Here is a 27,327-nt window from a genome sequence, read left to right as displayed (position 1 = left end):
GTTTAATGTGTATTGCAAGACTCGTCTAATCAGTGAATGAATAAACTAATCTAATATATATTATAGTAGACTCGTCTAATCTATGTATGGACAAACCTATCTAATGTATATTGTTAGATTTGTCTAATCAGTTAAAAACAAACTTGATTTGTGTTTGAAACTCATCTAATTAGTGTATGGATAATCGTCTAATGAATATTTCTATACTTGTTGTAACAAAAATTGGCAAGTGTACTAAATCGTACAAGTAACAAAGTGGATAAGTTCTTATATTGTTTTCCACATAGACTTGCGTTGTCCAAAAAAATTATGTTTATTCACTGATTAAGGTTAAAAACTTTGAACGAATAAAAATTGTTCACGTGTACAAAATAAATCTAAAATTGAGAAAGTAATAAAATTATTATACGGTAAAGACTTTACTAGGTTAGATTTCATGTATCAAATCAATATCAAAAGCACTAAACAATATATTTCCAATTCTTACTCTAATATTCACACATGTAACAAGAATTAATGTCATGACGACAAATCTAAACTTTAATAATAAAAATCATGTCTTAGTAAATTTTATTATAATTCACATTAAGTTCAACGTGTTATGAATAACTAATGATGAATTCTATGCTTAGATATACAATCAATTAGTTGTTCTATTATAGTCTAGGTTATAACATTGTGTCTAGTAATGAGATACCTACATATATACAATCAATCAATTTATAGAGTTAAAGTAAAAAATAGAACACAAAAAGAATGAGTAAGAAATATATTAAATAGTAGAAATCCCAAATATTGAAGATATATTTGTTGGGTCTAGCGAGGAGGAAACCTTAAAGCAATGGGTCTTTCATCTTTATACAGTGGCATCACTTTCTACCCAAAACCTTAAGCAAAATGGTTTTAATAATGTTATACTTTTTTATTTCTATCCAATATGGGACTTAGACTAAGATTTAGATTTTCAACAATATTACGTATAATCCCTAGTAACAAGGAAGTTCGTTATTGATATATTAAACTTTGAAAATGTTTTATCAAAACCCAAAATGTTCTTCCAAACTTAAAAATGTGAATAAATAAAAAATATTTATAAAGTTACTATATAATAAGAAAAGATAGGAAGAAACACAAATTCTTTACAAAGAAAGGGTTTTGTGTGTATCGTTCTTAATTGAATGCCATATAATCTAATGTTTAAAAATCTTGATTAAATAATTTTGTTAAATATATTTTAAATGTTTTATAATTCGAATAGAATGCATCCTTTGAAAATTTTTCCATGCGTAACTAACTTTCTTTCTGCATCCAGGATGTGATGACTAGAGTATGGATAACAAACGCATGCTACATTTTTTCCAAACACGAAGCAATAAATAAACAAAACGTGTAAACAGGTACAATAATCTTAAGAGGCTGCTATAGTTTTCAAAGCATTTGTTATTGGAGCTAAAATATGTTAGATTGTTTTAAAATCCAAATCTAATTTAAGTTTTAATAATAGTTTATTTTACTAAAAAAAATGACGTCTTTAAGCTATTTATGAAACCTTTTTAACCTAATAAAGTGATCAGTATAAGTAAATATAAATAATAATTTCTTTGTAATATTAAGAGAAACAAACAAACTCAAAAGCACATAAATGATGTGAAAATTAAGAAGATCCAATGAAGTATGGTGATATGATTGTGGTGATTTATGTGAATGATCTACACTTTAAATTGTTGGTTTATTGAGAAGATTTAATATTAATGAGAACTCACTCAAATTCATTTAAATAATTCCTTTTATTTTAAAGAGTAACTCTTTTTTATTCTTTATGATTTTATTGAAATAAAAACTCTACCCATTTTTACTCAATGATAATATTTCATAAGCTAAGTTTTCTTATGATTTGTACCATGAACCTTTTCTCCTGATAAATTGATCTGCCAACAAGTTTTTTAATTGATTTTTAACCCAAGCTATTTGAAATACTTTAACTGACGTTGATTTTTACTTCCATCTACACTGGTTTATTAGCAAGAAATTTCATCCATTCTAACAATCTATAGTGTTTACCTAAAACTTGAGGTTGAGCGTGACTGAAACTATATTTGACATTGAAGTTTGAGTTTTAAGGTGAAAACAAGCATGAGTCTTATTGCTATCAAAGAATAAACATCAGCCCTTCCAAAATACATTTAACATACCACACTCACTGCGAGACTCAACTACCAAAGCACACTCTGTTGATTTATTCTTAACATGTCACACAAACCAATACAATTAGACTGTAATTGACTGAACACAAAATGTGAAAACAAGGCTAAACTAAATGGAGGCCGTTTACAGTGAAGCCGCCATCAACACAAATGATCTGTCCAGTGATGTAAGAGGCTGCAGGCGAGCACAGAAATGCCACCAACGAAGACACCTCCTCTGCCTCTCCAATCCGTCCCAGAGGGGTTTTAGAAATTACAGCATTCATAACTGTTTCCTCTTTAGAGTGCTTCAAGAACACAACACAATAACATGATGTCCTCAGTCCACAGAAAAAAACAAAACAAATGACAATAAAATCATACACTAACAATGCCAACAAACATATTACCTTGTCCAAAAGAGGGGTTCTAATTGGCCCTGGTGCAACACAATTAGTCCTTATGTTGTCTTTGGCCCATTCACATGCCAAATTTTTTGTCATTTGGTTTATCGCTCCTGCATGCCAATCACATACACATTTTCAAATTACCAGCTACAATTGGCTCATTTTTATTACACACTACAATTTCTAACTACCTAACTCTACCACATGGAGTGCAATGAACAATCACCTTTTGCTGCACTATATATAATGGATGCTAAGTTTGTAGCTACAAATCTGGCTTAAGTGGAAACAAGATTCAAGATTCGTATTCATCAGGAATTCAAAATCTTCCGCTGTTAAATCCAGGGTCTGCTTCTGTACGTTTGTTCCCACATTGTTTACCTAAATCCATTCAAAAATATTAACGAAAAAGCATATGTTTTAACTTTTAGTCCTACAAGATGGATCCCAAATTGGTTCTCATTCTTGTCATAGTTAGACAAGTTTTAGTATGAAAAGATGAAAAAAGAAGATGTCATTACAAGGATATTGAGTTTGCCATTGAACTGAGAGGAGACAGTAGCTATGAGCTCTTCTCTGTTAACACGAGAGGTGATGTCACAGACCGAACCGGTTACTCTGTATCCTTTTGCGGTCCATTCGTTCAAGGATTCATTGAGTTCAGCTTGGTTCAGAGAACAAGTGTGTACAGTGGCCCCAAGCTCTGCCAACTGCTCCACGATAGAATATCTATATATATATATATATATATATATATATATATATATATATGATAGGAATGAATAGTGAGAAACAAAAACAAAAATTTATGCAAGACCTACCCTCTTGTTTTCTGCAATTATTAATCACTATAGTTCATTGATACAACCATGTTTGCTTTGTAGAAATCACCAAAGACTTACAAATCAATTAGCCCCTTTGTTTTTGTTAAAAACTTGAAATTAAGTATAGTATATATATACGTAGTAGGAAGAAAAACTGAAATGAAAAAAAAAAAAAAAAAGTGGAAGAAGAAGAAGGTAGAAAAGTTACCCGATTCCTTTGGATCCACCTGTGACCAGTGCTGTCATTCCCTGCAAACACCACCTGCTGCTTTTGCTTCCACTGTTTCCCTCACCCATGTTTTTTCTCTCTTCAATGAAGGACATGATATGATGAATTTGCTACATAAATATGATTAATAATTGCAAGGATTAGGTCATATTTCTACTGTTTTCTGTGTGGTATTCTATTTGTGGTAGAGAATTTTTTTTTCTCCCTGCTGAGTCAAAACTTTGAAACTTGGTATGTTGTTGATGCAATATCAAATACGAACTTCGCCTCTAGTCGTCATCCATGATATAACTTTAGTACACTGAATGGTGTCATACTTGTTTTATGTTGTTAGATTCTTAAAATATTGTAATCAGCAAGAATATAAAATGTGCATGATTAGTGTTATCATTGATGCTGTTTGTAAGTGAACTAGAGTTTTATTTTGAAAACTTTTCTAATGAATCAAATCTGCTCCATGCGAATTATTTTAAAGTGTTTTCATAAACTTTTGTGTTTTTCAATCTAGCTTAAAAGTATTTGATTATTTATACATCCTGTACAAATAAAATTAACTAATATCTCAATTATCATAAATCATAGTTATAAGTAATTTTAAATTATTGAATTTTTTATGGATCTCAATCAAATACAAATAACATGGAATGAGTTTTTCTAAAATAGTAATGACAACGGATTAGGTAGTGCCATTACCTGGAAGTAACCTATATTAGGAATATATATTAACTTTATTTTCAAGAATCGCTATCATAAATTTATGAAAGAAAAAAAAAAGTCATTGTAATATATATTGTTCCTATCCAAACTCAAACTCTTTGAATATTTTCCCAAAATATAAGTTTCTTACACAAAACTAAAATTACTTTCCCAAAAAGTCTATATTATCTACTCTAAGATATTAAAAAACAATTAACCAACTTTCTTTACCTTTACCACTTGTTTAGCCAAGCTTAAACTCTCAAAATCACAACTATCACAAAAGAAGTTATTATATATAAAAGTCTCTAATTAACAAATCTAAATATATTTTAAGAAGTTATTATTCTTAAAATAATAGAGATTGATCTTTATGCAAGAAACATCATATGCAAACTCAAACTTTTACATTAATTAAAAAAAAAACATACTAAAAAGTAACTTTGGATCAGAATAAAAGTGTTCTACTTGCTACTAAAATATATCATGAATTCATATATATGATTTATCTCATAAATTAAAAAAAATGTTTGTAAAAATAATGATTTTTTAAAATAAAATTTGAACAATTACAATTTTTTTATTTATAAACCTTTAAACTTAATTAATAAAAATATTGCGACTTCATCATTTTAATAAATTTTACTCAATTAACTCAATAAAAAGTATCAATCAGATATTTCCTCTGATGTAGACTTTGACTTTAGAGTATATGTAAATGGTCCAATATAAAATATCTGCTATACATTCCTATGAATTCTGAACACACCCTTTTACTACTAGCTTTGACAAAGTCTACAAAGGTATTGTGTACAGTGACAATATGCAAACAATCGTTATACATCATACTTTATTGATTTTTTGTTGAAGATCTTATCTTCATCATTCAATCTTTGTTTCACCACCTTTCTATTTTGAAGTTTGACTTTCTCCTAAAACATCATGTCGTCTACAAAGAACTGAAACAAAACTATATAGAAAGTTTGGGAGCTTCATTTCCTTAAAAATTTTACAATTTCAATTTACACACACATATATATATAACAATAACAAGATATAATATATTAAAAATAAATAACTTATATTTTCTGTTAAAAAATGGTCTATGAAAATATTGATCATATATTTCTTTTCAAAACATATTATATTGATCACATCACATGGAAACCATCAAATAATCCTCAATATACTATTTATATAAAAACATAATTCATTACCCTTCTACTTTGTACTTAACAATAAACACAATTGTTATTGATAGATAAAATTATAGTATATTCTATGGAAAAAAGACAACTTCTTTTGTGAAAATGAATTAAAGTTATACAGTTTATTTATTTGTGATGACGTGTAATTATTGTGATATAGTTTGAACTATTTTACATTAGTTTAAAAAAATATATAAAAATTTGATGATACAATACTTATAAATTGTAGTGAATTCTATTTTTGACAACTTCCATTTCAGTGTATTAAAGAATAACCTATAATACCTTACCAGGTAACCCTAATTTCGTCTGCAAACTAACTATACATATGCATGTACATGTACTGCATCAGTATTGATATATACAACGTAAAATTTGAAATGTAATTGGAATATTAATGATAATAAGGTTCTAGATGAGCTAGCATGATAACGTTCATGGCTGGCTATGTTGTGTTGTATGGTTTTCCAGCTGTGAATAATCCTCTGCTTCTTTACTATTTTGCTTCTACATTGCCCAAGTCAAATTCAATGTTCAGGACGGCTAAACACCACAACATACGACACTGTGTTTGACTAAAGCTATCAAACACCAATATGAAATTTTAAATTAATTAACTACTATTACTGTAATCACTTCTCCTAGTTTGTTTAACAGCTTTGATTTATATCTAATTCAATTCTATAAATTCAGCCTATAATATGAGATTTTAGTGAGAATTTAGTGGTAACATTTTTGTTTAATATCCTTCCCAATAATTTTAATTTCTTGATCTATGTCATATTATATAAGTCAACCCCTCATTCTCTCTATTTTTTTTTTCTAGCTATGTTGTTAATGTAAAATATTTATTGATTCTGTTAATATGAATATTTAGAAGAAAAAAATCTGACTCCGGTTCCATTTCTTGTCAACAACACCATTCACACTGATTTCTATTTTACTTAAAATATCTCTGCAAACTAAATAGTATTACTAGTTTTAATAAAAGTAACTAGTTTTAATATGGGACGGGTGAATAAAATATTCAAAATTTCTGACTATTTTCTTAATCAAACGGTCATATGCCATAGACAATTGCGTGATTTCTAAGGTGACCTTTTCATATTGGGAGAGAAACCAATCTGACTTAAAACAAATATTATTTTAGTCTTTCTCCCACAGCTCACCGTATCTATTCTTCTCACAACATTTGTCTTCTTTGTCTTAACTTTCTTCATTTGGATCTTTGTAAGTTAGAACAATTATTATTTTTTTAAATAATTACTATTTCAAAAAAAATTAAATTATTAAGTAGCTTCTAAGCTATTTAACAATTGTTAAAGAGATTCTCAAATTAAAAATAATAGTTGAGTCCTTAATTGTGTACTTTTCTTTCCAATTAATGTCTCAGAATTTTTGAAACTCCTGCAAAATATTATTTTCTGTCAATTTCACTGTCAGAAACTAATCTATGTAGACTACAAAGGACGCTTCCACATTCTACATGTAAAAGCAACATTCTGAGAAGTTCCTTTGGCAGAATCATTTTTTTTCAAGAAAAAACATAAAAGTTAGTCTATTTTGAAACTAAAATCATTGTTTCTTTCCCTTGGAGAAAAAAAACACGAAAAAAGACTGCACGATCCTTTAAAATATGACTCATATGTATCTTTCAGATCCTCACAAACAGTTCTAAAAATTGATTTCATTTATAGTTTAGTAAAAGCAGTGAAGTATGTTTTCTGATCCGTATAAAAAACTACGACATCCACGAGAAGATAGAAATCAGACAACTTAGAAAAGAAGTCACATAACAGGAATATACGGTTAGACGAAGCTACGTATAGTTAATTAAATACATGGTACAAGTTTATAAATGTTAAACAAAGTTGTTTGACAGTAACATGAATTGCGAGTTTGTGAGACAACATTTGAATCTAACGTAGGCCGAAAGCCAGAAGCCAAAATGCAAGTTGTCTTGAATATATATATACTTGACCCAGTAGTTTTTGAGCCTTAAGCTATTTTGTCCTTTGCAACAACTGAAGCTGTAAAACATATTCAGGAAGTTACATTCTCACTACATGGCAGTTTCATAAAATAATAATTACATGAAAGCAGGCCTTTCTATGAGCCACATACATTCAACTTCAACATATAAAACCACCGTTATCTGCTTTTGTTGACCATCTCTTTTCCTATCTACACACTATACTTGGTATTTTTCATTGTTTCATATTTCTTCAAAGTTGAAACTGATCAAATGGAATCTGATCATGATCAGCAAGCAGCAATATCTGAAAATCCCTCTGATGGGGAGGACCAAGGCGCAACTCACGTGACATCCAGGTCCTACGAGTGCAACTTCTGCAGGAGGGGCTTCTCCAATGCACAGGCACTGGGGGGGCACATGAACATCCACAGAAAAGACAAAGCCAAGCTCAAGCAACAACAATCTTCAAATCAACCATCTTTGGACAAGGTTGTCCCTCCACAGGATCAGACCAAGTCTGGTGAAGAACGGAACACGCCAAAATGGAATTGGAATGTGTCTCAAGAAGAACATGCCTCCTCTAGAGCATCTCACACAAGGCAACAGCTTCCACTCTTTGAAGAATCACCAACCAGCAGTGAAACACTGAAGCCACAAGGTCAAAATACCACTGATGGAGCTTTGTTATCTACCCGAGATTCATCGTTGAAGTTAGACCTTGAACTCAGACTCGGACTTGAACCACAGGATTCGTCACCAGAAACGGGTACAAGAAATTTTTTTTGAGTTCGATCCTCCTCACGCTATTGTCTGAAGATGTCCACGAACCCTTTTTTTTCTTGGTGAAAAGAGCTCATAAACTGTTTGATTTTGTTCTCGCGAGTTTACCCTTTGAATTGATTTTTACCATTGCTTGTATTTTATACATGGTTGTAAAATTTACTACTTTTATACAACATTTTCTGTTTTTCTGCAAAATATGTATATGATATTTCTCCTTTGTTCTTGAACTAAATTCATTGCACCACATTCCAGATATTACCTCAAACCCTATATAGATCTAGTCTGTTCACAAGCAGCAATTGACGATACCCTTGCCTGATGTATGGAAATTATGCTTTTCTAATTAATATGATGTTGGTAATTAAGGAGTTAAAACATGAATATCGTCGATAACCTCAGAACAAATTAAATGAGTATTTTTGTTTACATACAAAATTTTATTCTCGATTAGAACCAGGTGATAGCCTTGTTCTTGTTCTCATCGACCACTTAGTGAATCGATAAGAACAAGGCAATCTATTAGCTGTACTTTACAGTATCTTATATACTTTGGATTAATCTACTTATCCAATATACAGTTTAGAATGCTAGCTGACCAAACTATTTATACATATACAAATTCTAAATTCTCTTCATTGACACATTTCAATCATACTTAAATTAATCTACCATTTTACTTTTTCTTCATCCACGGTCTCTATTATTGGTTTCAACTTTTCCATAAGTAATCAAATTGTTATCTTTTGTGACATTCAACATTCAGTCTAACTAGCTTTTTCATTATATCTTTTATGGTTCCAGAAAATGCTAAACTTCTCGTTCTCTGAAATAACTATCTTGTAATCTCCACTTTTCTTATTTTTGATATGTGTAATAGTAGGATATGTCTCAGTGACCACATTTTGTTTGGCAACATTTGACCTGCATGAAGAAATAGTTTACCTAGTGCCAATGTGCACTGGAGAATTCTTTTAGAGATATCAACCTTGTTCTTGTTGTAGGGACACCAACAAGTAACTTTACCACAACGTACAGCTTTTAAGTCAGCTTCTTCCATTTTTGTAAGTTTTTCGTACAATGTTTCTAGGTGCCCATAGTATATGATAAAACCTATACATTTAAGCTTAGAATATTCCATTTTTGTAAGTTACTAGATATGAACCTTAAACACGATTGCCTTGTCTCTTCACATCAAGATATGATTATTAACATGATTACAGCCAATATATGATACAAAAAAAGGGAACACATCACATAAACCTATTCAACTAGATGACATAGAAACCAGTTGGAGTCCATTGTGAACATTATATAGAACTGTGACTTGAAAGATTAGAATTTTATATACATATATAAATTTAGAAGTATATGGATTGAAGTATCCTAAATACTCTACTTAATAATATTATTCTTTTTGCAGATAAAAAAACTAGATGACATCCAACACAATGAAGTCTTTTTAGCATTTATATGAAGGACTCATTTCTCAAGTCTGTATAGATAAGTACTTAGTTTCTAATATTTTTCTTCAAATGCAAACATTTACTTTGGAGTTTGTCGGTATTGTAATATGAGATTATCTTGTTGAGTTTTGTTGAAGATGGATCGATCATTATCCTTCACATGTTTCACTTCACTACAATACATCTGAATCCTTAACACCTTTCTACTAAGTTGGCAATCTGTTAAGGTCTCATGTCTTACAGCAAATGCAAGAACAGAGAAAAAATATTATAGTGGAAGTTGGGGCTTTTAATCTCTTTCAAAGTTTACAATTTCAACCTGTTCATATAAACAATCATATACTGACATTAATTTAAATTGCATTTTAAAATTAAACAAAGATATTTAAACTTTATTTTGTGATAAAATATATTACCATTAATATTTATTATTGTTATATATCATTGTGAAGATAATTATTTTATACTTTTTACGTAAATGTTATATTTCGTTTATGCCTCATAAAACATTGACATAGTTATTATTTTTAATTTTGAGATGATATGTGTTTGTTCTTGCTATATAATTTTGTCACGAATTATTTGTGAATTAAATATTATTTATTAAGCTTTCTTATATGGTAAATTTAATTTGAAAAAAAAACACACACACACAAACATATATATAAAGAAAAAAGGTAAATTCATCATTCAAGTCTATTCAATCCCTTTACCATTTTGTCCCTACCAAGTCTAAATGAAGAAACATTACCACTTATTATAACTGTTTCTTCATATAAGCATTGACTTTAAGAGGTTTTTTAGACAATATGTCCAGAGATGATTGTTGTACATTATTGTTGATCTTGTTAGAGATCTCATATTCATCACTCACATCACAAAAATTCTTGTAAATGTTTAATATTTTTGGTCTAAAGTTTTAGTCAAGGTGTCATTTAATGTGATAGTCAACAAAAATAGAGACACAACTACATTGAGAGTTGGGAGCATTAGTCTCCTTTGGATTACTACAATTTCAATTATTTTATGTTATAATATATAATATACTGATATTAAGAAATAAGTTATATTTTTGTAGTTAAATAAAAATATTTAACTTTTACTTGTTTTGGTTTTTCCATAAAATATTTTCATTACAATTACAGTTATATAATATTCCTTGTTTTACATAAATGCTCTTATTATAATTTGTAATATAGAAATACTAATTATTTTCTATTTTAAAATAAATGATTTAGTATAATTATTTGTAAGGTTTTTATTATTACTCTTTTCTTCTTCTAGAATTTTATTATGAATGATTTATGACTTAAAGACTGTTTATTATCCTTTCTCAATGTGATAAATTCTATCGTAAGAGAGAAAATTCATCATCCAAGCTTATTCAATCATGAGCGTCTCATATAACAATCAAGTCTCTTTTAAACATTTTTGTTTTTCAACTTTTACAACCCTCATATTCAACTATTAGTAACATAGAAGCAGTTCAAAATTTGAAAAACCTAAAACAAATTTTTATTTAGTAATAAAATAATTTATATTAAAATATATTTTATTTAAAATTCATTTATTGAATTTTGTATTTAAATATTCTTTTTTAATATCTATAAAAAGTAATGGAGTGAGTTTCAACTTAATATTGTTATCTTTTGTAAAATTTTTTTTTCAAAATCTTCATATTATTCCGGAAATGCTATTTATATTTATGAATTGTCATCTCCAGTTCTCATAATTTTTTATTTTCCTAAGAGCAAACCTTCACATTCATGAACCATTTTTTGTTTATAAGTCAAATATCTCTATTTCTTCACATCACCATAACTTGAATAAAATCAATACGAGACAACAATTATCACCTAAGTCTATTCAACTAGGTGGCGTGTCAGACAACGATTAAACCCTTTGACATTTTTTCTTCTAACAAGAGAACAATTAAACTCATTTATTTTTTTCCCTATTTTTTAATTTGTCTTTGTAATATAATGTAATCATTATATACTACTATTGGACTTTGTTAGAAATATCTTTTCCGTGACGACAGCCTACAAGAATAAAGTCATAGAATGTTTCCTCATATATTGACTTTAATATTATAATTTTTACAACTCTTTGAAGATCTCATATTCATCATTCATATGTCTTGCCTCACTATAATATCTACCAATCCTCGATGCCTTTGTATTTTGATGAGTGTAGTATGAAAAAAAGTTTATGAAATCTAACTATTTCATGATGTATAGCAGTTTCTCAAAGTATTAGGTACATTTTTTTACATTCACATTCATCATCAACATTATAATAAATTATGTAATTATCCATTAAATTTGATTGGTAGAACAAAACTTTTGTTTTATTAATAAATTTCATACATGAATTTTAATTTTTATTATTGATGGATATATTTTTATTAGTAATTTAAATTTTTTTTATCGATGGATTTGTTTATAAATTTCATTGATAAGATGGATATCAAAATTTTAGTTTTAAGTTGTGACCATTTCGTATTTCGCGATAAAATCAATCTTTATCTGATTTTGTTTTCAAATTTTGTTAGTAAATATGTTAATAAATGATTTTTTTAAGTTTATTGGAAAAATCTATTAATATATAAGTTTGCCGATGTATTGAATTTTTTAAAGATTTGTTGGTAAAGATTTATTGAATTTTTAAAAAAATCCATTGGTAAAGAAGAAAAAGAACTGAATACAATCATTTTATTAATAGATTTATTGTTGTTGTAATTTTGTTTTATTGACAAACTTTTGTTGTTAATATTGATAAACTTTTTGTTCTATAATTTTGTTTTATTGACGAATTTGTATTATTACATTAAATTTTGTTTGTTGATAATTTTGTTTTTTTTCTCATTGTCAAGAAGCTTATAGGTAGTAAACTCGCATTCTATAACATACATATAGGCACTCATTTTTTAAAATATCTCTCATATATATTGACTTTAACATTAAAATTTATTAAGTGTTATAATACATTTATCATCCACAACTATTCAATCTCACTAGATGTCTTATCAGTCACATGTTACCCTAACAACAAGCCAAAGTGTCATGAATCAAAAATATCATACAATATAGAAGACAACCAAATGGTCATTAAGTATGATATTCTTTCAAATAAATACGTCTTTTTATGACATTTATTTATCACTTGTCTAATACAAATCAAATGTATATTTCTTCATATGAAGTAAGTTTAATATTTTTCTTATAAGAAGCTCATTATTTAAACATAAAGAGTCTAGTAGAGAATGTAATGTCCAAGCACTCATTTGTATAGATTTTCTTTATCGATAAAAAAATATATTAATACTAAAGTACTAGATACTTTAACCTTTTTACAAGACTATTTACAAAAAAACAAAAAAAAAATTAATATAACTTATAAATGTCATTTTCTTTAATTATCAATAAAATTGATGGAGTATATATAAGCACTCATCTAAGTGACAAAAAATTAAAATGAAATAACATTCAACATTGGATTAGTTTATACTATATAACAAGTAATAACTTAAGCCAAGAATATACAAATAAAGTATAATTAGACGACACATCAATTAGTTGTGATATATTTGTCAAAGTAATTAAACGATATATGATTGTTAATTAATTACAGGCATTTGCGAATATGACAACACATGGCTTGACATAAATTGTTTAAAACAATTAAATAGTCGAGGACGTGAATCAAAAAAATTAAAAATATTGTAAAGTAACTTTTGACACATTAGAACAAGAAAGATATATAGAAATGTCATTAAATAATAATGTTATGATAAAAATGTCTCAATACTTTTAATGTATAATTATTTTATTTTCTAATCATTATCATAAATATAATTCTATCACTATAATTCTATAAAAAAATCATTACTATAATATAATAATTTAATGTCATTATGATGAATCTTATTTATAATTATACAATGAAGTTCAAAAAAATAAAAAATTTATCTTAAATTTCAATTATTATTATTTTAATCTTTGTTCTTTGCTTAATTTCATTCAAGTGTATTATAATTTTTATTAGTATATAAAAGAATTCATTATAATTTAAAGAATAACAGTAAAGAAACATTTAAAATATTTTAAGTTTGATTATATGTTTTCTTTTTGATGATTTTTTAAAAGTATTTTTAAATTTTATCCATTTGTTTCATTAACTTTGTAAATTTAATAAATGTTTTAGTTTCATGAAATTTTATTTGATATTATATTTGAAATATGTATAATTATAATTTTTTTATAAATATTTTGATATTATTGAATATTTAATAATATTATTTTTTTCCTTACAAAAAATTATTATTATTTTATAAAAATTAATTAATTAATTTAAACATAAAAAAATGTATAAACACGAATAAGATATCATACCAGTTATCCAATGAAAATAGAGATAAGACAAAAAATTTATTCCCATTATGTTTGAGTACGGAGTTGAAGGTAAACTTTTATTTGAAAATAAATATATGATAACAAAACTAGTTTCCATTACCCGGTTTAACAAGGTAGACTTAATACCAATGTATTAATGGAATTGATAAAAAAAAATAAAGGTATTATGGGGTCCTATACACCTAAGAGAAGTTTAGAACTTCTAATATTGTATATCTACCATTATTTTTAAAATAGATTTATGATTCATCAATAAATGTTAATTAATAACGAATCAGAGTTTTATCGTAATCGCAATTTTTAAAAAGAAAAAAAAAACAATCATAAATAAAGGAGATTAAACCTCGGAAATGACAATACTAAATGTTCTAAGGATGACTTTAGCTTTTGGTAATGATAGAAAAATGAGCTAGAAATACTAATTTTGGTTTCTAAATTTTGCTCATATAAAAATGGAAAAAACAAAACACTAGAAGAGATAATTCTACTATGAAAGTTATGTGGTCCTAAACGCAACTATTTTTTATCTCTGTTTAAATATAAATCGAGACCAAAATCTCGTTGATCTTCTCAAAATTTTGCCAAAGATGTCAACTTGAAGATAAAATAAATTTTCCCCCTTTGAATTATGATTTGAGAAAAGTATAAAAAAAAAGTGTAATCTAAACACGCACAAGTTGTTAATGAATAAAGAGAAAGCAGAAGATAAGGGAAAACCCATTTATTGTTTTCCCCGAAAACAGGGTTCTGAACCAGTACAACTACATAAATATCCTGCTTCAAAACATAGAACTTTACAAGACAATACACAAGCAATCAAATTATCTACGTTAACAAATACTCAAACAACGCAGTTTTATGCCGTGCAAGATGTTCCACTTCCTCTAGTCATCATCAACATAGATAGTCTCTTGTTTGAACAGGCCACCAAATACATTTCTCACCTCTTTTGTTGTCTCTTCCTTCTTTGGTTTTTCCTCCTTTGGTTTACTAGCAGCTCTTCTCGGAGGAGTTTGTTTAACCACGGCTTTGTTTGGCGCCAGGTTCCGAGCCTTGGCCTGTCCCCTTACCGTGGCTAGCTGAACCTTTGGTTTCTCATCCTCATCAGGGTTTTGGATTGAAGTAGTAATCTGTGAGCTCAACTTTTCCCAGGAAAACCCTGCACCAAAGTCTTTTGCCTTGTTCAAGAGGTTTTCCACCGAGGCTCCAGCTGCCTCTGCCTTCTCTTGTGCCTCTTGGGCCAGATTAGCAGCCAGTGCTTCTTGCTGCGAAAGCTTTTTCACCTCTTGTTCCAACTTCTTTGCTGATTCAGCTGCTTCACTGGCTTTTTCTGCAGCCACTCTTGCCGCCTCCTCTGCCTTTGCTTTCTTCTGCATTTCAGCATAGGCTTTCCTTCTTCCATCCTCGGGAATAGGACTGCAAAGGAACTCATAAATCAGATAGAAATAGATACTGATCCTCCTTACTAAAATATCATTGTTCTGCTATAGATGAAAAAGAGACACAACTAGCTATACATCATGTTTTACCTAAAAAGTTCATCCACACGCTTCAAAGGGGCATTCGGATCCGAGTACACTTTCACGACCTATTAGATTAAGAGAGAGGTGTATTGGTCAAACCGAAAGCTTCGATCTTTGATGTCAGAAGCACTAGTATAAAGATTTTATAAGAAATTTCAGCAAACACTGGATGCATAATCCGTAAAAGAATACCTTGTTTTCTGCTACCTCAGTATTGGCGAAGACATCAGCCACCAACGATGCAATCTTGGACTTCGCTACCTACATCATTTTCTAAAAGTCTATTATTACCCACCGGTATGGGGAGAAAAAGGGTGGGGAAAAAAGGAAACAATATCATTCATCGCATACATTACATTACTTTATAGTCGTTCGCACTAGTGTTTCCCTCGCCCAAGACGACCACATTGTAGGAACTTTCGGGTGCGAAATCATCGGTCAAACTTGTCTTGATGAAGGTGTATTTGACGTCAGTTTCAATAACTTTCTGTAGGAACTCTTGTATGGTCAAGGGTTGAGACCGAGAGAAGAGATTGTTGAAGAAGGAGGAGAGACCGTCCAGTACATTGTAGGTTGAGGCCCCAACGCCGTTCTCGTCGTAGATGACAGCCACGTGGCCAACTCCGGCCAACTGTGCTGCCTGAACCACTTGCAATGCGTCTGATGCCGACACCTCTGCTGTTGGACCGTTCTCTGCGGAACTAATGGTGACAACCACTTTGCTGGCGTTGCCTATGGCTTTGGCTATTGAGTCAGCGTTGTCAAAGCTTGATTGCACAGCATTCAAACGCTTTGCCTGCTCATTTGATATAATCTGTGTATTCACCATGCATGAATTAGTTTCCGAAATGCACTCCAAATAGAAATTATATAAAGAGTAATGATATGCAACCGTATCTCTCTTATCACATTTATATTTTTATTCTCCTCGTCGCTCATGTACTACCTATCTATTCACCACAGATTAGTGCCAACAAATATTTTTCCTATCATAAATGGTCAACACATGTCCCATTGATTCTTCTGTAATACTAGTGATTTCTCCGGAGTTTTAGCACTTTCGTTACTTAGACCGTGAAATTAGAATTAGTAATCTTTCTTGCCACATAAGATCCAGTTCATTAAGTAGTCTTAATATTTATAAAAAAGTGTGTTTCAATCTAAATATCTTATTTGCAAATTGCATTTTTTATTAGTATAACTTTACACGGTGCTGATCATTTTTTGTGTTTGGCATGCAACAGAATTTGTGACGTGATGTTCTTAAAAAAGTGTTGAAATACTTGAGGTGAATGTTGTTACATAATTATTATAATATTTGAGTGATCACCATATTTTAAGATGGTTTAATTAAACCCGTATAACAGTAAACATGTTACAGATCTCGCTTTTCATGGTGGCTCGTGTAATGGCGAAGTTGATCATATTCTTCTTTTCAAAAGTACAGCAACGTATGACAAAGAAACATGTAATTTAGTAGGAATAAAAAAAGATTAACTGTTTTGGTAAGTGATCCTCGAGACGTTCAGAATTTGAAGAATTAAAAAGGTTAATGTTTGAAGTGGAAGCTGATTAAGAGAGAGGTTGACCTTGTATTGAGCAGCAAGACGAGCCAATTCCTGTGCAGAGCCAAGTTCGGAGACTCCAGCCCGAACACTGAAACCTTCCCTAAGAAGCGTCTGTGCAATGCGAATACCAGCCTGCCCTGTGGCGCCAGCAACGAAGACGGTTGAAGGATCTTTGCGCCTTGGATTTCCAAATGAAAAGCCTGGCGAAGAATTGTTGGCTGGAACTGGGATCAAGGAAGTGACATCGGGTATCTTTCCAAAGTCTAAACGAAAAGGGTTGGAATTGGAAGAGGTATCTTTGTCATCAGGAGAAGATGAATCATCTTTGGGTTTGCCAAGCCCAAATGATGGGAATGATCCAGACTTCTTGGCGAAGACTCTGAGCCTTGGGTTCCGGAGGGTGAACCTTGAATGGGGGGTTGTGGTTAGGAGGGATGAATTGGACGTAAGAGTGGGAGTCATGGATGGATTTCCAAGCTCACCCTCGCCTTCAATAGGAGGGACTATACGTCTTTTGGATTCTCTACCTTTACCTCTACCTCCTCGCCCTTTCAATCACTGATTTTCTTTCGTCTTCTCACAATTATCCCAATGGGAGAGGAAACCGCAGTCTGGCCAATTGTCTCCAGCCACGTACTCATACTTTATCCTTTGCGGAAATATCCAACACCAAGCGTTCCAACAGCACAGAAAATGACGTTCCCTTTTAAAACACGATCGTGAATCGAAAATCGTATCCCCTCTAGCACTGTTTTCGTCCATTAATGCAACACTGTGCTAGTTATGGAATTTTTTTACACTGAACTTTGGATAAGGGTACAATGTCCCAACCCAATATATGGTAGCAAAAGCTTTCGTATGCAAACAACTGTGGGCTAAAACAAATATTTCGAAACTTGTTTTCCTTTGTGAACCATTTACTTATTACATACACATTAATATTGTCTGGAGATGAAGACAAAACAGAAGTTGAACATATATAAAAATGAGACAAAAGAACTACACGGATCAGTTTTGTTAGCCTTGTGTCGTCCGATGTTAAGTTCCATGGTCGATCGGTTATAAAAAAACAAATCTAACAATTAATTATAAGACTACCGTGAGTAATTGGACCATAATTAAAACGTTATTAAGGTAAAAAAAAACTCAGAAACTTACAAATATAGTATGTCGGTAAGATAATTATTATTTTAACATCTATTGTATTTATTAAATTCTGTCTTAACCGCTGACTTGAAAGGACAAAATGACACACAATAGGAGGGAAGAGAGAAGATGTCTAAACAAAGGAAAGATATAGCCAGTTGAACAGAGAATACAGTTTGTGTATCTTTAGCCCTACATACAATAACAGAAGTATATACGTATGTAGTATGTTTTGAACAAAGTATTGTATGAGACTCCATCCCTTGACTATAAGTACCAATACTATGGTTGATTAAAAAAGTCGAAACTTCACAATTAGTAACTGCAAAGAAAAATGCGTGCACATGGGATAAAACTAAAAGAGAGTACGAGGGCTAATTACTTACGCATAAAGTGATTAGCATAACAAATTTTATTTAAAGGCCACGATAGGCATCCCTGCATGGAACGAGTGTCGAGCTGCTGTGACCAGACTCACTTGAATAAATAGCTTAATATCGAATATCGTTCAAAACGAGTGTGACAACAGTGTGCTTCTACGGTTCTCTGATTTAGTCTAGCCAAACACATGACGCCATTCAAAACGTTAACCCAAAACCAGTACTCACTCACTTTTCAGAATAGTATTTTCAAAATGATAAAATAAGTATGAAATACCAATTTTCCGTAAAACTATAAACTATATTTCTAACTTAAAATACACACATACTAAATAAAACTTAATTTTATATGTCCAAAATGGTCGTGTTAATACTAGAAATATCCTCTATCACAATCCACGGTTAATCAAAAACATCAGCTTCAAATTTATATTCAACCCACTGTTGGATATAACTCCACAATGAAGCCAAAAATACAAATATTTTTAAAACATTATTTATATTACAAGTATTTTTAAAACAAGTCCTTCAAAAGAAGGCCGAAAAATGCTTTCACGGCAATATACAAATATTTTTTATTTATATTTTAAAAACCAAATTGCATTAACATACCCACACCCATTTTTTCAAAAACTAACATTTGTTTCTTGTAGTGTGCTCGTAGCATTCACGCCACACGGGGAACACGGCGTTCAAAGTTCTCAAGCAAAGGGCGAAAATATAAGTTTTGAATCGCAACCAAGTAAAACCTGGAAACAAGCACTCGTATCACATAAAGTAAAAATAAACAAGGCGTAACATCGCAACGAAGCAACCATACGACCCACAAGACAGTAATACTTTAAAAGATATCGCCAACTTCTTGCAAACAATCAAAGTAGGTAAACGACCACATATTTGTACAACAAAGCATACAGCTACATCAAACTCAATGGACCCAATAAATGCTTTCAAGGAATAATACCGGGAAACAGCCCAGAAACAACTCCTGAGATGCCAACGTTAATCATGAAAAATATACAGCGGTAAAGAACCACCTGTGTTATATACAACAGATTTACCTATAATGCTCTTCTAGAACTAGAAAAATGGCTAAAAGAATGAATACTTCACCTGAATTGAAGTTCAAAATAAAGATCTGCACATGGTCTTCTCACCAGGTCATCTAGAGTTGACATAAAATTCATCTACCAATTGACCAGAAAGCTAATTTAGTATAAAACTCATTAATAATATTACCAAGACCTTCAGGATTAATCTGGTCTAAATAGGAAACTAGTCAACATTACTAAGCACATCAAAGCCATAGGGAAATAGAGAAAAGAAACGTGAAACAAACCAAAAAACAGTAGAAGATAGAACCAAGATGCACCACCCAAAAAACATGAAATTCCCAACTAAGGGGAGACAAATATTACCAGTAAATATAGGGCAATGTCTGCATAGAGTTGTACTCAACAGATTTGCTCAGTAAGCGTCATTTATCCATTTCCGCTGCCAGCATTAAAGATAGATAACATCAAACAGTTACCAAAAAATAAACAAACATAACATTTGTAAATGGGAAGTTCCTAAACAAACTAAGATATTTCTCAAGTTTTTAAATAAAACAACTTAAAAACTCAGAAGTGATGCATTTAATTATTGATGCCCCTCTTTGCTTTGAGGGATTCAAGAGCCTTATTCCGCAATTCAATCTCAAGCTTCTTTTGCTCAGATGGTGTCTCTTCACCATCACTTTGATGATAATCTCGTCCAGCTTCCTCGTCATCTGAAATATTGTCTGTTTTACTTTTCAGCTTCAGCTTCTCTGCACGTCGTTCTTCCCTTCTGCGACGCCTCTCTTCCCGTCTTCTACGCTTATCCTCCTTCCGCAACTTCTTCTCCTCCTTTCTCCTCTTCTTAGCCTCTTTCCTGTCCTCTATCTTAGAATCATAACTATAATCCTCGTCAGAAGACGCATATTTTTTCTCAGACCTTTTATGCCTTTTCCTGTCCTTGCCCTCTCGTCTATGCTTACCACTTTCCTCAGAATCAGAATCATGTGAAGCACTCTGATTGCCAATATCATCTCTTCCAACTAAATATGGAGTGGCTTCTGATTTGTGGTGCCGATCACTACTTTTGGCATAATTTGAACGGGATTGGTCCTTGTCATCTGATTTTTTAATATCTACAGATTCACGAGGCTTCTCCCTCGAAAAAGTTTCCTTGTTAACTGAGGGCTTTTGTTGAGAAAGAAATTCATTGCCTTTTCCAGCAGACTTATCCCTGCCAAAGAAGTTTACCATTGTCAGATATGTATTCAATGTAGTGTAGAAGCCAACCATCCCAATAGTTAGAACAGCTGCAGTAAGTCAACCATATTACCCTTTTATTTCCCGGTCTTTCTTACTCCAATCATTGTTATGTTCAGAAGCTGGATGACCTGCATCCCTCTCAGGAGAGAACTCATCCTCATGACCATATTTTGCAGGTGAACCTTTTCTCGTACTAGCTGGTGACTGTCTTACTATCTTGTGTGATGAGTTTACTTTAGAATCTCTCCTTTCTCTAACAAAAGAAACGTAAAAAAAATGAGAAAAGAACAAGAAAAACAATAAATGAATCAATAATAGTAACTTGTATTCATTGTTCTAGTTGAGATTGATATTAGATAACGGAAACTACAGGGGATCCAACAAGCCCATTATGAAAAAATATAAAAAAACCATATTGGGTTATGGTGGAAGCATTGTGGTCAAATAAATATGATATATACATATTGACAAAATTAAGACAAGCAGAAATATATTTGTAATGCTAAAAAGAATGAAAGACAACCATATAATTAATAATAATAATAATAATAATAACAATAATAATAATACCATGTCTAGAAATTCAAATAGCAACAAAATTAAATGAAAAACATTACGAAATTCGAACTCTAAACTTAAAATAACAACAAAATACTAATGTCCTAAATTTCTAGTCATATTTTTTATGTTCTTAAATCACCTTGTTCAGCTGCCTTTGGGGTTGCTATAAAATAGATGATTAAATGTTTCAGATATTAGAGAATAATTAGAGGAAAAGAAGAAAAAAATAATTTAGAGAGGGTGAGTGCACTAAACAAAGAGGAAATAGAAAATGAAAAGGAAAAAAAATAAGAGAGAGGACTTTCAGAGGAACTGGAGGTGGCTGTGGAGGCAGGTAAGTGTCAGGAGGGCACGGCAATGGGCCAGTGACAATGCTGTAATGCGACGCTGTGAACCAGAGGAGGCTGTGGCATTAATTTACTTTTTTGTAGTTTTTTGGGTTTGGGTCGGGTTGTATGACCCTTTTTTTTGTTTTAAAAAGAAAGACTACTGCACTGATCCAACATCAAAGAAAAAATTAGGCTTCTTGAGTGTGTCGGGTCAGATTGGCCCATGCTGGTCCGAGGCATCTTCCACATGCTTCACAATTTCCACCATGGCTGCTACAAACCACTACTTTGACAGCCAACACAGCCTCTATGAGCCATGAAAGACCCAATTAACCACCACCATGCTGTGACAACCGCAATAAGTCTGCCACCAGCACATAGTCCACCACTGAAATTCACCATGGCAAAGCCATGGCTGCTTTTCAATAACACTGCTTGTATTCCTAAAATTAAACCAACTAGCTAAACAGTTATATGATCCAATATCAAACCTGGAATAGTATGTTTCTTCTGCTTCATCTCTAGTCTGTGGGCTTTCATGGCTAGATTTCTGGGTTCTTTGTTTCTTTAAAGGACTCAAGCTTCTTTTATTAGATAACTCTTCTTTTTGTTTCATAGTGTTCCCATGAGGACTAAACATTTGCAAAGAGCAAAAAGTAAGTGTGCGTGAACATTTAAAATGGTGGAGGTAAGAATATAGCTCAAAGTGAAGAAAAACTACCTTCTACCTTCACTGCTGGTCTCACTCCTTGCTTCTGCAGATACAGATCGATTTGGAGATTTCTCCGGAGTGGACATTGACTCTTGTGATTTTTTGTTCAAAGCTTTGCCTCTTCGTACAGACCCCACAGGGCTACTCCTGAATATTTTATAAATTTAAATTTAAATGCAGAACAAATCACGTTCAAACTATCACTACTTAATTTTGTTGTCCCTCACAAGGTGTGGGGTCATTATAAAATTCCAAAGTTGAAACTTCAAACCTACTTCAAAATTGAATAAGCAATTATGTATTTGAAATATGTCTTTCTTAAACACTTCAATATTATCGAATTAATAAATTTAAGAGGGCCAGAGACAAAACTAGACGGCAATTTTATTCAAAAGCTACTATACCTGACTCTCCTTATAGAAGACTGCATGGGACTTCTTTGTTGTCTTTGAGAACTTTTCCTATTTGGAGAGGTTGAAACATGTATTGGAGACTGAGAACTCCATTCATCTCGAGGAGACCTCTGAGGGGAGATACTTGGAGATCTATTCTTGCTAGGAATAGGTGATCTGCGTCGCAATGGGGATGGTGAGTGTGGAGGAGTTCTACTACCATACCTTCGTTGTATTGGGGAGGGGGATTGCATGGGAGATTCTGATCTATTCCGAGCACTGATTGGTGGAACTCGACGGACTGGAGAAGGTGATCTATGCCGAGTGACAGGTGATCTTCGTCGTCTAGGTGAAGGTGATCTTCGTCGTTTAGGTGAAGGTGATCTTCGTGGTCCAAGAGGTGATGGTGATCTATGTCTGTGACCGGGTGATCTCCACATTCCAAGAGGTGATGGGGATCTGTGTTTGTGCCCTGGGGATGGTGATCTATGACGACGACCAAGAGACGGTGATCTATGACGACGACCAAGAGACGGTGATCTATGATGATGATCAGGAGACGGAGATCTACGTCGTCGTACCAAAGGAGATCTATGTCTTCTCCCAAGAGAAGGAGACCTGCGTCGTCGCACTGGAGAAGGTGACCAACGTCGTCGCACTGGAGAAGGTGATCTTCGTCGTTGCACTGGTGAAGGTGACCTCCGCCGTTGCACCGGTGAAGGTGACCTCCGTCGTCGCACTGGTGAAGGTGACCTTCGTCGTCGCACCGGTGAAGGTGACCTTCGACGTCGATAAGAAGGTGAACTTCGGTGCACTGGTGAATGAATTCTACGTCGTATAGGAGAAGGAGATCTGTAGCTTGAGCGAGATCCAGATCTTCTCCTCAAATAAAGTGACCTCCTATGAGGAGAACGTCGTGGTGAATGCCGATGAGGAGAAATAGATCGTCTTCGTGGAGAACGGTGAATCTTTTCAAAAGAAGGAGAGCGTCCTCGAGCTGTTGGAGACCTAGACATACTTTTTGACCTGTGTCTACCACTAAACAATATACACCCATTAATACAAAACGACAAATCTAAATTAAAATATAACGCTCAGTATAGTACTTATTAGAAGACTAATGGGGTGGGGAATGAAATAAGATCCAACAGCTGACCAAGTTGCATTTAATTACGCATCAAATTTGGATACCCTGAATATACAAGCATACCCTGAATAACTTCGGGAATTTGAAAATGATTTGCTCATTGACCTTGAGGGTGAGCCTCTGCATGAAATGGCAAACACAACGTATTGATAACCTTCCAATTCAATATAAAAAAGAAAGGTGAAAATATGTTTTAATGTTAGTTTTTAATAGTTACCGATGAGGTGAAGTAGAAACTGCAGGTGAATGTGGGGACCTAGAAAGTCTATAATAAATTAACAGTCAATTAGTACATAAGAATTCATCTTTAAAGTTTGAAGGAGCACAGTAATGTTTATGTGGATTCTCTACACTCAAACACCAACCAAATACTCAACTAACAAGTAAAGCTTCAGAAAGAAAAAAAGTTCAAAATATATTGCATGGTGTGATTGACATTACTTGATAAACTTTAAATATGTAATTCCAACCACATCAAACGTAATATTTATACATCACATTTTACGCACATAAATAAATATTCATAATGTCAGAAGTTTCAGCAAATTTATGCAGATTACATTGTGATTTATTTTAATTAATATAGGCAATTTTAAGGTTGCCAATTGTCATGAAAAAATGAGCTCTAATAGGATATAGATTAGGATTTAAGAATGCCTTTTTAAGTTTGTGGGCAAGTTAGACGAGCTTATACTATAAACAGACCTTATATCTCCGATTGGGCAAACTCAAGCAAGGGTTCTAGGTCATATAACAACATACACCAAATATAACAAAATAATAATCCACTGACTGTGAGAACCAAAAGAAATCATTTCATATTCTGGAGCCTAACCCATAGGTAACCACTAAAAAGTAAAAGAAATAACATAACATGTAATTATTAAAAAAAAATCCATTTCACCTGCTCCTTGCCCTGACACCATTCCTCTTTTCAGTTTCCTTCCCATCTCGATCATATCCTGAATCCTTCGACTTTGAATTTGGAGCTGATGCAGTATCCTTATCCTTGGAATCAAATCCACCGTCCTACAGTAGTTTGAGGTAAAGGACATGAACCCAAATAATTGCAGAAGCTAGCTGAACGCCATGGAAACACAAATGAAAGTTAAAACCAAAATCTCAGCTCTATAAAATGTAACTCCAGCATGTACAGAGTAGTATTACCAGTTTCTTAAACCTCTCTTCCAAAATATCTCTACCTTCCTTATCCTTTTTCCTCTGAATTTCACTGGTTATACGATCATTTTCAGCCTAAAACATTCACAAGAAAAACCCTTTTTTTTTCAGAAACCCACAAGAATAAAGAGAAAAGGCATTTTGAGACAAAAATGAATGGCATATTGAACTTCAATAGCACCTTCTTCTTCAAAAGTTCTTCTTCCTTGGCATCCAAGAACTGCTGAGGAACACCACTGGCATTTTTCTGTGCACTGAGAAGAAGTGTCCAAAGTTCTTTCATGAACTTTCCGGTGTTCTTTTCCATAAATCCAGTAATTTGTATTTGAACTTCCTTCCCGTTCACTTCCTGCGTCATAATGAAAAGAATGTGACCAAATGGTGAAAAATTAAAGCACAAATATGTGAAAAAGTTGGCAAAAAACCAAGTAATACAACAAAAAAATGCATGACTACATGTATGTTACTGATAGTTCAATTTAAGGAGTAAGACTTCTCAATCACAACCTAAAAGCAAATAGATGTTAGGCAAATAATATAAATATAATTTTTAACAAAACACGTTAAGAGGGGGAAAAACAAATTACAAAGGTGAAAACGCTTTTTAATCTCCATGATTAATAACATAAAACTACCTTAGCATCCAGAAGACTGTGTATGAAGTTAATAAGCACTTCATCCTCGAAACCAAGAAACTCGGTCACCCTTCTGGTGACCCAAGGCTTAATTACTTCCATATTCACCTTCGTCATGTCCACCTACAAACCATCAAGCATATCTGAATTGAAACAAAAAAGAGGCAAACGGAAAGGAACTGACTACAAACTAGTGCAAACTTTATTTATCAAGTTCACACAAACGATAACCCTCGTCGCACCCAAACAGCAAAAGCGTTTCAACAAACCCTAAAAACTAAAGATTTAAACAAGAAAAACAGACCAGATGCTCCAATTCCGGTGCAAACTTCTGTGATTTCATCAGCTTGGCTTGCTTGTTCGAAAACCGAGTGTCCTGGTCCGCGGATGTGCCCTGAATACAAAATTCAACAAAGCTGAGTATCACGCTGCAATTAAGATGACAGTTAATGGGAAAAAGGAGAAGATCTGAGAAATGTTGAGATATTTTAGGTAGGATTAAACAGGGGAAAGAGTTAATTGCAAGCTCAGAGGTGCCGCTATACTAACTCGAAAGAAACCTCCCGACATCTTTTGATGGCAATCGTTTCCGTACGGAGCGAAGAGTGTGTGACGGAGATTGCGAACGAGAACCCACAAGCGGAGAAAGGCGGATTCGGAGCAGAACTTAGGTTTAAACTACGGCACATACACCGATATAAATAGGGGGAGAGAAGATGGATAGGTTCTGATTCTCAACACTGTGGTTGAGAAGAGAAGAAGAGAATAAGAGAAGAGGAGAAGAAGAGAACCGAGTTCCAGAGTTGGAGCGCAGACTCGCTATCTTGGAACTCTGTTGCGTTTCAGAACCTACTCGAAGCGTGCCCTAATTGCACTGACCCAATTACAAAATCATCCCTCCAGTGTGCAATTACAATTCCACCCTTTTAGATCCACAGGTACGGATAGATGATTAATTAATTAATTACAGAGGAAGAAATTATTTTTCTTATTATTGTTCATGAAAACAAATGTAAATGATAATAAAAATATTATTTGACTGAGAAAATATAAGGAAAAGTATGTTTTCAGTTTCTGTAATTTTGTTAACTTGATTTCGATTCTATCCTACAAAAAGTAATTAATTAGTTTTCACATGTATAAAATAAAATTAATCCTTATATCAACTTAATAGTAAATAGTAAATTTAGATATAAAAAACTAAAGTAAAATATTTTAAAAACACTTAAGTATTAAATTAATCAATTTCAAAATACAATGACCAAACGTAAA

At 32.2% G+C, this 27,327-nt stretch overlaps 4 protein-coding genes across 8 annotated transcripts; 1 reads left to right on the top strand and 3 right to left on the bottom strand.

Moving 5' to 3' along the window:
- Positions 1 to 2,090: 2,090 nt before the first annotated feature.
- On the bottom strand, positions 2,091 to 2,854 carry LOC124833763 (tropinone reductase homolog At5g06060-like). Its single transcript, XM_088109097.1, has 3 exons — positions 2,817 to 2,854; positions 2,594 to 2,700; positions 2,091 to 2,491 (listed from the first exon to the last, which is right to left on the bottom strand). Exons 2-3 carry the CDS (start codon positions 2,684 to 2,686, stop codon positions 2,309 to 2,311), a joined length of 276 nt encoding a protein of 91 aa, XP_087965223.1. The 5' UTR covers positions 2,687 to 2,700; positions 2,817 to 2,854; the 3' UTR covers positions 2,091 to 2,308.
- A 4,938-nt stretch (positions 2,855 to 7,792) lies between these two features.
- Positions 7,793 to 8,308, top strand: LOC124833748 (uncharacterized). Its single transcript, XM_047308290.1, has one exon. It carries the CDS (start codon positions 7,793 to 7,795, stop codon positions 8,306 to 8,308), a length of 516 nt encoding a protein of 171 aa, XP_047164246.1.
- A 6,581-nt stretch (positions 8,309 to 14,889) lies between these two features.
- On the bottom strand, positions 14,890 to 17,842 carry PTAC16 (plastid transcriptionally active 16). The gene is made up of 5 exons (XM_047308309.2): positions 17,296 to 17,842; positions 16,068 to 16,520; positions 15,899 to 15,967; positions 15,713 to 15,771; positions 14,890 to 15,599 (listed from the first exon to the last, which is right to left on the bottom strand). The coding sequence occupies exons 1-5, from the start codon at positions 17,734 to 17,736 to the stop codon at positions 15,068 to 15,070; spliced, it is 1,554 nt and encodes a 517-aa protein (XP_047164265.1). The 5' UTR covers positions 17,737 to 17,842; the 3' UTR covers positions 14,890 to 15,067.
- Positions 17,843 to 19,718: 1,876 nt separating this feature from the next.
- LOC124833768 (splicing factor PWI domain-containing protein) lies at positions 19,719 to 26,914 on the bottom strand. 5 transcript variants are annotated; one of them, XR_015784866.1, is made up of 15 exons: positions 26,605 to 26,914; positions 26,360 to 26,449; positions 26,056 to 26,178; positions 25,602 to 25,769; positions 25,409 to 25,495; positions 25,146 to 25,270; positions 24,459 to 24,506; positions 24,305 to 24,361; positions 23,107 to 24,132; positions 22,712 to 22,849; positions 22,482 to 22,622; positions 21,171 to 21,353; positions 20,219 to 21,071; positions 19,914 to 19,987; positions 19,719 to 19,837 (listed from the first exon to the last, which is right to left on the bottom strand). XR_015784866.1 is itself a non-coding variant. In XM_047308306.2 (13 exons), exons 1-13 carry the CDS (start codon positions 26,623 to 26,625, stop codon positions 20,438 to 20,440), a joined length of 2,841 nt encoding a protein of 946 aa, XP_047164262.1. In that variant the 5' UTR covers positions 26,626 to 26,914; the 3' UTR covers positions 20,181 to 20,437. The 5 variants fall into 5 exon arrangements, 1 of the variants encoding a protein (XP_047164262.1); XR_015784865.1 differs by having other exon boundaries at positions 19,719 to 19,987; XR_015784868.1 differs by lacking the exon at positions 22,482 to 22,622 and having other exon boundaries at positions 19,719 to 19,987.
- Positions 26,915 to 27,327: the final 413 nt, after the last annotated feature.

Source organism: Vigna umbellata, chromosome 3 (assembly GCF_029865625.1).
Source record: "Vigna umbellata cultivar VRB3 chromosome 3, Vumbellata_1.0, whole genome shotgun sequence".
Taxonomy (NCBI): domain Eukaryota; kingdom Viridiplantae; phylum Streptophyta; class Magnoliopsida; order Fabales; family Fabaceae; genus Vigna; species Vigna umbellata.
This window is presented reverse-complemented; position numbering and strand designations above follow the sequence as displayed.